This window comes from Nomascus leucogenys, chromosome 18 (genome assembly GCF_006542625.1).
Source record: "Nomascus leucogenys isolate Asia chromosome 18, Asia_NLE_v1, whole genome shotgun sequence".
Taxonomy (NCBI): Eukaryota; Metazoa; Chordata; class Mammalia; order Primates; family Hylobatidae; genus Nomascus; species Nomascus leucogenys.
Window position 1 is genome coordinate 24,380,979 of NC_044398.1, and position 14,201 is coordinate 24,395,179.

General features: G+C 39.7%; 2 protein-coding genes across 4 annotated transcripts in view; one reads left to right on the forward strand and one right to left on the reverse strand.

Annotated features, from left to right (window-relative positions):
• The window catches only part of ADK (adenosine kinase), a 581,536-nt gene that overhangs the window by 191,165 nt on the left and 376,170 nt on the right, over nt 1-14,201 (forward strand). The gene's annotated exons all lie outside the window — the stretch shown is intronic.
• Nucleotides 1,428-2,071, reverse strand: LOC105739018 (mitochondrial import inner membrane translocase subunit Tim9-like). The gene is made up of 2 exons (XM_012502987.2): nt 1,742-2,071; nt 1,428-1,665 (listed from the first exon to the last, which is right to left on the reverse strand). The coding sequence occupies exons 1-2, from the start codon at nt 1,870-1,872 to the stop codon at nt 1,593-1,595; spliced, it is 204 nt and encodes a 67-aa protein (XP_012358441.2). The 5' UTR covers nt 1,873-2,071; the 3' UTR covers nt 1,428-1,592.

Sequence of the window (14,201 nt, forward strand, 5' to 3'; positions counted from 1 at the left end):
GAATATAGTTTTGTTTCCTTCTTTCTTTCTAATTTGGAAGCCTTTAACTTTTTTCCCCTTCCTTAATTGCTGTAACTAGTACTTGTAGTGTAACAGTAAACAGAAGTGGCAAGAAGAGATGTCCCTAGTCTTGTTTCTCATATAGGGGGAAAATATCTAATCATTCACCATTAAGTTTGATGTTTCTCTGCAGTTTTCTTAGATGCCCTTTATCAGATTGAGGAAGTTACCTTCTATTTCTAGTTTTTTTAGTGTTTTTATCTTGAAACAGTACAGTTGACCCTTGCACAACATGGTGATTGTGGGTGCTGACCCACTGCATAGTCTAAAATCCATGTATAACTTTTGATTCTCCCAAAACTTGCCAACTAATAGCCTACTGTTAACCAGAAGCCTTACCAGTAACATAAAGTCAATTACCACATATTTTATATATGTATCATGTAAAGAATACTATGTACTATTTATTAGGTGGAAATGTTTCATGAGAAAAGTGATCATTGTCTTTATGTTGGATTGGCTGAGGAGGCAGAGGAGGAATTGGTTTTGCTGTCTTAAGGGTGGCAGAGGTGGAAGAAAATACTGGTGTAAGTGGATTTGTAAAGTTCAAACCAGTGTTGTTCAAGAGTCAGTTGTAGTGGATTTTGCCAAATGCTTTTTGTTTGTTTGTTTTTTTGAGACGGAGTTTCGCTCTTGTTGCCCAGGTTAGCATGCAATGGCATGATCTTGGCTCACTGCAACCTCTGCCTCCCAGGTTCAAGCAATTCTCCTGCCTCAGCCTCCTGAGTAGCTGGAATTTCAGGTGCCCAGCACCATGCCTAACTTATTTTTGTGTTTTTAGTAGAAACAGGGTTTCACCATGTTGGCCAGGCTGGTCTCGAATTCCTGACCTCTTGTGATCCACCCGCCTTGGCCTCCCAAAGTGCGAGATTACAGGTGTGAGCCACCATGCCTGGCTGCCAGATGCTTTTTCTATGTCTGTTGAGATGATCATGTAATTTTGTTTTCTATTCTATTGATATGATGCATTGAATTAATTGATTTTTGGATCTTAAACCAACCTTGCATTCCTGAGACAAACTCCACTTGGTTATGTTATATATAATTTTTAAATGTTGCTGGATTTGTTTTGCTAGTATTTTGTTGAGGATTTTTGCATCATTCTCATATGAGTATTGGTCTGTAGTTTTATTTTCTTGTGACTTTGTCTGATTTTAGAGTATCATAGTAATACTGGCCTCATAACATGAATTGGGAGATGTCTTCCCTCTTCTAATTTTTGGAAGAGTTTGTGGAGAATTGGTATTAATTTTTTTTAAAAGCAGCAGCAATTGCTTATTTTTCTAATCAAGTGACCATGCTGCCGAATCTTAAGGCCTCAACAAATGTTGCACCTTATTATTTCATTGAATAATAAGACCTTCTATTCTGATTATTCCCGGTAAATAGGAATAATCACTGGTTTCTCCAGTGGTTTCCATTTGCCAAAAACTCATGATAGATGGCTTAACAAGGTGGCAACTGCTTTCAGGGGATTGTATCAGATGCATACTCATTTCCAGTGCAGCAGCTGTTGGCAGTCTAGGACTTCTCTATTGTGGTTGGCCAAGGAGTCCTGCTTTGGCTGGCAGAGCTTCATTCTGCTGAATATTATATTCCTGAAGTCTCATGGATATTCTTTTTGTCATTTAAAAATATTTCCATAAAGTGTTCTGAACAGGCTGGTCTCTTCAGGTTTTACATCTCTTGTGCAGTCTTAACACAGTCCAAAAAGCAGATTTCTGTAAGTTTATTGTCAGTCCCAAGAAATTCCTTAAACTGTTTAATCTGATCAGATTCTGGTATTTGTGCACCCATATTCTTTTGGTACATTTATTAATCACCTTTTCTGATGCATGAGTTTCCTTTCTGTTCTGGTAAAGTAGTGTTCCAACCTTTGTTTGAATGTCTTCAGTGAGACGTGATTTCTTACCTAAGCACAGGCTCTCACATCTGACATTAGTACAAGGCTGGAGGCCTACACTGCCAGTCGAGTCTGAGGATGGAGGATCAGGATCAGGGCAGGTGTTGCAGCCGCTCTATCTAATTCTTCTTTAAATGTTCATTAGAATTCAATAGTGAAGTGATTCGGGGCTAGGCTTTTCTTTGTGGGTAGTTTCTTGATTGCTAATTTAATCTCTTATTATATAGGTCTGTTCAAGTTACCTATTTTTTCTGGAATTTTTTTAGTCATTTGTGCCTTTCTAAGTATTTGTCTATTTCATCTAACAAATAATCTAATTTGTTTAATGGCTATTCTTTCTGACATTAATATGGCCACTTTGTCTTTCTTGTGGGTGTTGTTTGCATCATATATCTTTTTTTTTTTTTTTTTTTTTTTTCAGACAGGGTCTTGCTTTGTTGCCCAGGCTGGAGTGCACTGGCAAGCAGAGGTTGCCAGTCACTGGAACCTCTGATTCCCAGGCTTAAGTGATCCTCGCACCTCAGTCTCCTGAGTAGCTGGGATTACAGGTGCATACCAGCATGCTTGGCTAATTTTTAAATGTTTTGCAGAGACAAGCTCTCACTATATTGTCCAGGCTGGTCTTGAACTCCTGGCTCAAAGTGAAACCCCTGCCTTGGCCTCTCAAAGTGTTGGGTTTACAGGTGTGAGCCACCACATCCAGCCTGCATAATATATTTTTCCACCCTTGTACTTTCAATCTGTTAGTAATTTTCTATCTACAGTGTGTCTCCTGTTGACCCACATAACTGTCTTTTATGTATAATTATTAGAACTATTGATAAGAAAATGTGAAAGTATAGTCCCATTATCTTGAGTGGAATCAATAAACTATTTCATAACATGTTTTCTAGTTTATATTTTAGAATAGTTTGTTTTTCATGGCTTTTGAGAAAAACATTTGAATGAGCTTACATTTCGTTGCATTTAAAATTTCTGGGGTTGTTGTTTTTTTTTTGTTTTTTTTTTTTTTTTTTTTTTTTTTTTTTGAGACACAGTCTCTCTCTGTTGCCCAGGCTGAAGTGCAGTGGCGTGATCTTGGCTCACTGCAACCTCTACCTCCCAGGTTCAAACGATTCTTGTGCCTCAGCCCCCTGAGTAACTGGGACTACAGGTGCATGCCACGACCTGGCTAATTTTGTATTTCTAGTAGAGGTGGGGTTTTGCCCTGTTGGGCAAGCTGGTCTTGAACTCCTGACCTCAGGTGATCTATCTGACTCAGCCTCCCAAAGTGCTGGAAGTACAAGTATGAGCCACTGCGCCTGGCCGAAATTTCTGTTTTTTAATGAATCCAAAGTTCATGTTTTTTTTTTTTCCCCAATGCCATGGTACATATCATCACCAAAAAAAGTAGTGATTTTGCTTCAGTGAACACTGAATTTTAATATTATTGATAGAATGGCTATATCGATCAGGGTTTTACACTTACAGTACAGTATACTTGCAATGTAGGTAGGCCTCATCCTTTGTTATTAATTAATTAGCTTGTAATTATGTAAGCTAATCTAAATTTTCATATTTTCAGTTTTAACAGTTGGACTTTTAAGTTACATTTCTTATATTTTGATCTTTTTCTATAAATTTTAAAACCAGAAAGAGAACACTAGAATCAATTAAATGCAAGATTGAAAGGGTTTCATAATGTAAAAAAGCAATCTTGTTTTTGAAATGTTCAGTTTACAGTAAGGATCGAGTAGCTCTGCAGCTACCGATTTGGGAAATACCTGAGGTTTTTTTTCCCCTTGCACTTAAAGGCTGTTTTAGCCCTGAAGCTGGCTAGCAAGGACACAGACTTTAGAGGGCCATGACAGTTCCATAACAGGAGTGAATTGAAGAAGAGAAGCAGTGGAATCAGGAGCCTCACAAAGTAAAGACAACTGGTGAAGAGAAAAACCATTTATTTTCGACACTTAAGATGGCTGAGCCTGTAATTCCAGCAGTGCTTTGGGAGGCCGAGGCAGGTGGATCACCAGGTCAGGAGATTGAGACCATCCTGGCTAACATGGTGAAACCCTGTCTCTACTAAAAGTACAAAAAATTAGCCGGGCGTGATGGGCACCTGTAGTCCCAGCTACTCGGGAGGCTGAGGCAGGAGAATGGTGTGAACCCGGGAGGCAGAGCTTGCAGTAAGCCGAGACTGTGCCACTGCACTCCAGCCTGGGCCACAGAGCGACACTCCATCTCAAAAAAAAAAAAAAGGAAAAAAGATGGCTGAATAGGAAGAGCTCCAGTCTGCAGCTCCCAGCAAGACCAACACAGAAGGCGAGTGATTTCTGCATTTCCAACTAAGGTACCCAGTTCATCTCATTGGGACTAGTTAGCCAGTGGTTGCAGCCCACAGAGGGTGAGCAGAAGCAGGGTGGGGCATCACCTCACCTGGGAGGTGCAAGGAGCCGGGGGACCTCCTTCCCCCAGTCAAGGGAAGCCATGAGGGACTGTGCTATCTGGCCCAGATACCATGCTTTTCCTATGGTTTTTGCAATCCGCAGATCAGGAGATTCCGTCGTGTGCCTACACCACCAGGGCCTTGGGTTTCAAGCACAAAACTGGGCGGCTGTTTAGGCAGACACTGAGCTAGTTGCAGGAGTTTTTTTTCATACCCCAGTGGCACCCAGAACCCCAGCGAGACAGAACTATTAACTCCCCTGGAAAGGGGGCTGAAGCCAGGGAGCCAAGTGGTCTTGCTTAGAGGGTCCCACTCCCACGGAGCCCAGCAAGCTAAGAACCACTGGCTTAACATTCTCACTGCCAGCACAACAGTCTGCAATTGACCTGGGACCATCGGGCTTGGTGGGGGGAGGGTCATCTGCAATTACTGAGGCTTGAGTAGGTGGTTTTTCCCTGACAGTACTAAGGTGGCCGGAAGGTTTGAACAAGGTGGAATTCACCACAGTACAGCAAAGCGGCTGTGGCCAGACTCCCTGTCTAGATTCCTCCTCACTGGACAGGGCATTTGTGAAAGAAAGGTAGCAGACCTAGTCAGGGGCTTATGGATAAAACTCCCATCTCCCTGGGACAGAGCACCTGAGGGAAGGGGCAGCTGTGGGCGCAGCTTCAGAGGACATAAACTTTCCTGCATGGTGGCTCTGAAGAGAACAGCTGATATTGACAAGGAGGATTCTCCCAGCACAGTGCTTGAACTCTGTTTAGGGACAGACTGCCTCCTCTGACTGCCGTGCCTTCTCACTGGGAGAGAACTGCCAACAGGGGCCAACAGACACCTCAAACAGGAGAGCTCTGGCTGGCATCAGGCTGTGCCCCTCTGGGACGAAGCTTCTAGAGGAAGAACCAGGCAGCAATCTTTGCTGTTCTGCAGCCTCCATTGGTGATACCCAGGCAAACAGGGTCTGGAGTGGACTTATAGCAAACTGCAGCAGACCTGCAGAAGAGGTGCCTGACTGTTAGAAGAAAAACTAGCAAACAGAAAGCAACAACCTCAACATCAACACAAAGGACCCCCACACAAAAACCCCATCCAAAGGTCATCAGCCTCAAAGATCAAAGGTAGATAAATCCACGATGATGAGGAAAAACCAGCCCAAAAATGCTGAAAATTCCAAAAACCAGAATGCCTCTTTGCCTCCAAATAATTGCAGCTCCCCTCCAGCAAGGGCACGAAACTGGATGGAGCAACCCCAAGACACTTAATTGTCACATTCTCCTCTGAGAATCCTCTGAGCTGAAGAACCATGTTCTAACCCAGTGCAAGGAAGCTAAGAACCTTGATAGAAAGTTATAGGAACTGCTAACTAGAATAACCAGTTTAGAGAAGAATGTAAATGACCTGATGGGGCTGAAAAACACAGCACGAGCACTTCATGAAGCATACACAAGTATCAATAGCCAAATCGATCAAGCAGAAGAAAGGATATCAGAGATTGAATATCATCTTATTGAAATAAGGTGTGAAGACAAGATTAGAGAAAAAAATGAAATAGAATGAACAAAACCTCCAAGAAATATGAGACTGTGTGAAAAGACCAAACCTATGATTGATTGGTATACCCGAAAGTGACAGGGAGAATGGAACGAACTTGGAAAACACACTTCAGTATATTATCCAGGAGAACTTCCCCAACCTAGCAAGACAGACCAACACTCAAATTTGGGAAATAGGGAGAACACCACAAAGATACTCCTCAAGAAGAGCAACTCCAAGACACCTAATCGTCAGATTCTCCAAGGTTGAAATGAAGGAAAAAATGTTAAGGGCAGCCATAGAGAAAGGTCAGGTTACCTACAAAAGGAAGCCCATCAGACCAATAGCAGATCTCTCTGCAGAAACCCTACAAGCCAGAAGAGAGTGGGGGCCATTATTCAACATTCTTAAAGAAAAGAATTTTCAACCCAGAATTTCATATCCAGCCAAACTAAGCTTCATAAGCTAAGGAGAAATAAAATCCTTTTCAGAGAAGGAAATGCTGAGGGATTTTGTCACCACCAGGCCTGCCTTACAAGAGCTCCTGAAGGAAGCACTAAATGTGGAAAGGAAAAAGTGGTACTAGCCACTGCACAAACACACCAAAATATAAAGACCAATGACACTGTGAAGAAAATGCTTCAACTAACGTGTAAAATAACCTGCTAACATCATGATGACAGGATCAGATTCATATATAATAATATTAGCTTTAGCTGTACATGGCTTAAATGCCCCAATTAAAAGACACAGACTGGCAAATTGGATAAAGAGTCAAGATCCATCGGTGTGCTGTATTCAGGAGACCCATCTCACTTGCAAAGACACACATAGGCTCAAAATAAAGGGATGGAGGAATGTTTACCAAGCAAATGGAAAGCAAATAAAAAGCAGGCATTGCACTTCTAGTCTCTGATAAAACAGGCTTTAAACTAACAAAGATCAAAAAAGACAAAGAAGGGCATTACATAATGGTAAAGGGATCAATGCAACAAGAAGAGCTAACTATTGTAAATATATATGCACCCACTACAGGAGCACCCAGATTCATAAAACAAGTTCTTAGAGACCTACAAAGATACTTAGACTTCCACACAATAATAGTGGGAGACTTTAACACCCCACTGTCAATATGAGATCGATGAGACAGAAAATTAACAAGGTTATTCAGGACTTGAACTAAGCTCTGGACCAAGCGGACCTAATAGACATGGGGTTGCTACAGAACTGTCTACCCCAAATCAACAGAATATACATTCCTAGCACCACATGGCACTCATTCTCAAATCAACCACATAACTCAAAGTAAAACACTCCTCAGCAAATGCAAAAGAATGGAAATCATAACAAACAGTCTCTCAGACCACAGTGCAATCAAATTAGAACTTAGGATTAAGAAACTCACTCAAAACCACGCAACTACATGGAAATTGAACAACTTGCTCCTGAATGAATATTGGGTAAATAATGAAATTAAGGCAGAAATAAAGAAGTTAGTTGAAACCAATGAGAACAAAGAGAACACTTACCAGAATCTAGGACACACCAAAAGCAGTGTTAAGAGGGAAATTTATAGCACTAAGTACCCACTTCAGATGGCTGGAAAGATCTGAAATCAACACCCCAACATCACAATTAAAAGAACTAGAGAAGCAACAGCAAACAAATTCAAAAGCTAGCAGAAGACAAGAAATAACTAAGATCACAGCAGAACTGAAGGAGGTAGAGACATGAAAAACCCTTGAAAAAAATCAGTGAATCCAGGAGGTGGTTTTTTGGAAAGATTAACCAAATAGATAGACTACTAGCTAGACTATTAAAGAAGAAAAGAGAGAAGAATCAAATAGACACAATAAAAAATTATAAAGTGGATATCACCACTATTCTCAGAGAAATACAAATTACCAACAGAGAATACTATAAGCACCTCTATGCAAATAAACCAGAAAATCTAGAAGAAATGGATACATTCCTGGACACATACACCCTCCCAAGACTAATCCAGGAAGAAGTCGAATCCCTGAATAGACCAGTAACAAGTTCTGAAATTGAGGCAGTAATTAATAGTCTACCAATCAAAAAAAGCCCAGGACCATACAGATTCACATCCGAATTCTACCAGAGGTTCAAAGAGGAGCTGGTACCATTCCTTCTGAAACTATTCCAAACAATTGAAAAAGAGGGATTCCTCCCTAACTCATTTTATGAAGCCAGCATCATCCTGATTCCAAAACTTGACAGAGACACAACAAAAAAAGAAAATTTCAGGCCAATATCCCTGATGAACATCCATGTGAAAATCCTCAATAAAATACTGGCAAACGAATCCAGCGACACATGCTTATCCACCACAATCAAGTCAGCTTGACATGTAAGGTTAGTTCAATATACACAAATCAAGAAACGTAATCTATCACATAAACAGAACCAATGACAAAAACCGTATGATTATCTCAATAGATGCAGAGAAGTCTTTTGATAAAATTAAACATCCCTTCGTGCTAAAAACTCTCAAAAAACTAGATATTGATGGAACGTATCTCAAAATATAAGGGCTATTTATGACAAATCCATAGCCAATATCATACTGAACAGGCAAAAGCTGGAAGCATTCCCTTCGAAAACCAGCACAAGACAAGGATGCCCCCTCTCACCACTCCTATTCAACATAATTTTGGAAGTTCTGACTAAAGCAATCTGGCAAGAGAAAGAAATAAAGCGTATTTAAATAGGAATAGAGGAAGTCAGATTGTCTCTGTTTGCAGATGACATGATTGTATATTTAGAAAACCCCATCGTCTCAGCCCAAAACCTCCTTAAGCTGATAAGCAGCTTCAGCAGTCTCAGGATACAAAATCAATGTGCAAAAATCACAAGCATTTCTATACATCAATAATAAACAAGCAGAGAGCCAAATCATGAGTGAACTCCCATTCACAATTGCTACAAGAGAATAAAATACCTAGGAATACAACTTATAAGGGATGTGAAGGACCTCTTCAAGGAGAGCCAGAAACCACTGCCCAAGGAAATAAGAGAGAACACAAAGAAATGGAAAAAAAATTCAATGTTCATGGATAGGAAGAATCAATATTGTGAAAATGGCCATATTGCCCAAAGTAATATATAGATCCAATGCTATTCCCATCAAGCTTCCGTTGACTTTCTTTGCAGAGTTAAAAAAAAAAAAAACAGGCCGGGCGCGGTGGCTCACACTTGTAATCCCAGCACTTTTGGAGGCTGAGGCGGGTGGATCACGAGGTCAGGAGATGTGAGACCATGGTGAAACCTCGTCTCTACTAAAAATACAAAAAAAATTAGCCGGGCGTGGTGGCGGGCACCTGTAGGTCCCAGCTACTCAGAGAGGCTGAGGCCGGAGAATGGCGTGAACCCGGGAGGCGGAGCTTCCAGTGAGCTGAGATTGCGTCACTGCACTCCAGCCTGGGCGACAGAGCGAGACTCTGTCTCAAAAAAACAAAACAAAACAAAAAAAACTTTAAATTTCATATGGAACCAAAAAGGAGCCTGTGTAGCTAAGACAATCCTAAGCAAAAATAACAAAGCTGGAGGCATCATGCTACCTGACTTCAAACTGTACTACAAGGCAACAATAACCAAAACAGCATGGTACTGGTACCAAAACAGATATATAGACCAATGAAACAGAACAGAGGCCTCAGAAATAACACCACACATCTGCAACCATCTGATCTTTGACAAACCTGACAAAAACAATCAATGGGGAAAGGATTCCCTGTTTAACAAATGGTGTTGGGAAAACTGGCTAGCCATACACAGAAAACTGAAACTGGATCACTGCCTTACACATTATAGAAAAAGTAACCAAAATGGATTAAGGACTTAAATGTAAAACCTAAAACCATAAAAGCCCTAGAAGAAAACCTAGGCAATACCATTCAGGACATAGGCATGGGCAAAGACTTCATGACTAAAACACCCAGTGCAATTGCAACAAAAGCCAAAATTGACAAATGGGATCTAATTAAACTAAAGAGCTTCTGCACAGCAAAAGAAACTATCATCAGAGTGAACAGGCAGCGTACAGAATGGGAGAAAATTTTTGCAATCTATCCATCTGACAAAGGTCTAATATCCAGAATCTACAGGAACTTAAACAAATTTACAAGAAAATAACAACCCCATCAAAAAGTGGGTGAAGGATATGAACAGACACTTCTCAAAAGAAGACATGCAACCAACAAACATGAAAAATTGCTCATCATTGGTCATTAGAGAAATGCAAATCAAAACCACAATGAGATACCATCTCATGCCAGTTAGAATGGCAATCATTAAAAAGTCAGGAAACAACAGTTGCTGGTGAGGTTGTGGAAAAATAGGAACACTTTTACACCGTTGGTGGGAGTGTAAATTAGTTCAACCATTGTAGGAGACAGCTTGGCAATTCCTCAAGGATCTAGAACCAGACATACCATTTGACCCAGCAATCCCATTACTGGGTATGTAACCCAAGAGATTATAAATCATTCTACTATAAAGACACATGCACACATGTGTTTACTGTAGTACTATTTACAATAGCAAAGGCATGGAACCAACCTGATGCCCATCAATGATAGACTGGACAGAGAAAATGTTGCACATAGACACCATGGAATACTATGCAGCCATAAAAAAGGATGAGTTCCTGTCCTTTGCAGGGACATGATGAAGCTGGAAACCATCATTTTTAGCAAAGTTACACAGGAACAGAAAACCAAACACCACATATTCTCACTCATAAGTGGGAGTTGAATAATGAGAACACATGGACACAGGGAGGGGAGCATAACATACCTGGGCCAGTTGGTGGGTAGGGGGAAAGGGGAGGGAGAGGATTAGGACAAATACCTATTGCATGCAGGGCTTAAAACTTAGATGATGGGTTGATAAGTGCACCAAACCACCATGGCACATGTATACCAACATAACAAACCTGCACGTTCTGCACATGTATCCCAGAACTTAAAGTTAAAAAAAAAAAAAGCCAGGCACAATGGCTCACGCCTGTAATCCCAGCACTTTGGGAGGCTGAGGCAGGTGGATCACAAGGTCAGGAGATTGAGACCATCCTGGCTAACATGGTGAAACCCCGTTTCTACTAAAAATACAAAAAATTAGCCAGGCGTGGTGGCGGGCATCTATAGTCCCAGCTACTTGGGAGGCTGAGGCAGGAGAATGGCGTGAACACAGGAGGTGGAGCTTGTAGTGAGCTGAGATTGCGCCACTGCACTCCAGCTCTGGCGACAGAGCGAGACTCTGTTTCAAAGAAAAAAAAGAAAAAAAATTCAGTTTACTGATTTTGCATATAGTGTTCTTTGAGAATTTAAATAATCCTTTCTGAATTACAGAAAGTCATAGATGAGAAGTGTAGCGTTAAAATGCTCTAAATCACTCTGAATTAAGAAAAAGGGTTTCCTTTGTCCAGAATAAGCATCAATTTAAAACAGCATTTTAAAATAAGTATTCAACAAATTGGTATATGAATTGTAACACAAGCAACTAAATCACTGACTTTGATTAGTCTCTCTACTGATTACTACTGTTGAACAGAAGTTGTGTGTAAAAATAGGAGAAGGTGAACTCATTGTCTTGAGCATGTGGAATAAGTTCTTGTCTGAGGCCAGATAGCAATTTTTATCTTATTTTCAGTATAGCAGATCCTATGCTGCCCTGATAAGAATCACCTGCACAGCCTCACTGACTCTCACAGAAGTATTCCAGTAACTCTTTGAATTTTTTCCTAGAAAAATTGGCATCTCTGTTACCCCTACACAATTCCTTCATAAACAGTAGAAATTTCTCCCGTGAAACCTTTCCTTTAACCTTAACATTCTTTGATAATTATTCATGAAGTCCTTAAATAATTATTAAAACAAGTATTGGTTTTGAATACATACCGGCTTTGGAATACTGCTTAAGGAAACCATGATAAACTCCGACTCCTTTATGGTTATTTAGAGGAATATATCTATTTGTTATAGTCTTAAGGAAAACTTTGTCAACATATTAGATGATAGAAACAGTCATAACCAGCGACCACCAGGTTTGGTGGGAACTCATGATGTGAAGGGTCTACTCCATGTTCTGCCAACCAAGTAACTAAGTCATTTTGGGCAAATGATTCAGCTGACTTGATCTGTTACATGATTCCTAAGGTCTATTATAGCTCCAGTATTTCATGGCATCACTCCACTTTATTATCTATCTTAAAAAAGTTAAACAGAAAGATCAATTAGCACTTAAATTTGAGTTGCTGGATATTTTATTTTTTCTCACTTTCACTCATTGCTTCCACTCTTTGGGATAATGATTGTTGGAGCTGTATGCATTTATAATACATTAAGCAGAGTGTGGTATATCACTAAAACTTCATTACAAATATTCATTCCGTACATTTGTCTGTACTGGGGTCAGTTTTTTTCCCCTTCTTCTTCTTTTTAAAGACAGGGTCTTGCTCTGTCTCCTTCTGTCTTGGTCTCCCAATGTGCTAGAATTACAGGCGTGAGAGACTGCACTTGCTCTTTTCTAGTTTTATATGTCTATCTGAAGAGTTTATTCTTTGGCCAAGCTCACATGGCAAGATAGGTATCGTGAAGTGTTCAAACCCAGCTTTTCTGCTAATATTCTTGTAAGATAAACCAACTATTAGTAAAGATACTTGATTCCTAATCAAGATTACTTGGAATTGTTAAGAGAGTATGTATGTATGTATAAGTTAACTTTTTGAAAACTTCTCTGCTGCCTGGAGGAATAATGAAATGACCCAAAGGGATAGAAGCAAAATATTTCAGATAGTACATAAAGTATATACTTAGCCTTGTGCAATCAAGAATTAATGATATAATGTGTATGGAGTAATATTTAACTTTATTTTGTTATAAGCCCTTTTGGGATAGTGGTTATTGCACATGGCTTTTATCTTTTTTAATACTTAGTATCTGCTAGAAATGTAGTCTGTGGGATCATAAGAGCTGGGGAAGATTTACAGATAGCATTTTCAGAGACTGAACAGAAAAGCATGTTGCCATTTGGAAAAATTTTAGAAGTGTCTAACTTTCTTATTAAGATATTTAGCCCTTTTCATTCTGGACCATTTGCTTTTATTTTCCTGTTGTTATTTATTTCTATTATCTTGTCTACAGTTGAAATTTGGACAATTGGTCTGTATCTTTTCTAATTTTCATTATATTTAAAAACTCAGGTTTCCTCTTTCCTTACGTGTTTGTTGGTGAACATTAGGTGCTATTTTTAAGTTTTCAATTCTCATGCATAGTGCTACTTATCTATGTTATTTATATAAGCAAATGAGCACATTTGCTAATCAATCCACGGTAAGAAACATAATTTAAGTTGCTACCAAGGATACCTCTGTGTGTGTGTATGTATCTGAAATATTTCACTGAAGAATTCATATTGTTAATACTTCAACCGTATCTTGATATTCTGTTAGCTTTTTAAATGATGGTTGTGACCAACTACAGTTCACGTTTTCCACTAGTGGATCACACTCTGCAGCATTCAAATCACTGTGAAATAGATTAATTAGAATAAATGAAGTGTTCTTTTTTCATTCTGTTTGTACAGTAGATATTATTGGATTATTTTATAAAATACCCATTTTATAAATTGGATGGTATGTTATAAATGGGTAGTAGGATTTTTCCTTTCTTCATTTTCTACCAAGAGAATCAAAAACACTCCTGTTCAGTACATCTCTAGCAAGCCTATTCCAACATCCAATGTCTCAAATAATTAATTTTTCTATACGTTAGTCACCCTTACACCTAAACGTTACAGTGCTTCAGTATAACTTCTATGTATACATTATTAATCCCATTTACAGATGGGAACCAGAGTGTCGGGAGACAGCTCATTGATTTCTCATGTTCCTGCACAGTCTGAGTGTTCTAAGGAAAGGCATTTACAGTGCTAATTGTATAAGGAGAAATTTCAGGACAGTAAAACTACTGACATGTCCCTCCCTGGAGACATCCAAGGATAATAAAAATAAAAGACCTTCTCTTCCCCTTCCCAGAGGAGATTTGCTTATATTTGAGTGTAATGAGCAATCTTTCTGGGGCAGAGCAGAGTAACAAACCAGTAGAAGATCAGAGTTCCTTCATTTGGGGGTTACTCTCCTGTGATGCTCTCTACTGTATGCACTAGTGACATCCATCCCTTACTGCATTGCCTCATGGAGATCGGAGCTCAGGGAACTGGTCTAAATATATTGTTCTAGCTGCTGCTTTTGCTACG

Bases quoted from the DNA above. Each gene is read 5' to 3' on its own strand.
- LOC105739018 (XM_012502987.2), bottom strand. From the start codon at position 1,872: ATGTACCAAAAGAATATGGGTGCACAAATACCAGAATCTGATCAGATT. The intron at 1,666-1,741 runs GTAAAACCTGAA...AATATCCATGAG, and splicing joins GTTAAGACTGCACAAGAGAT to ACTTCAGGAATATAATATTC.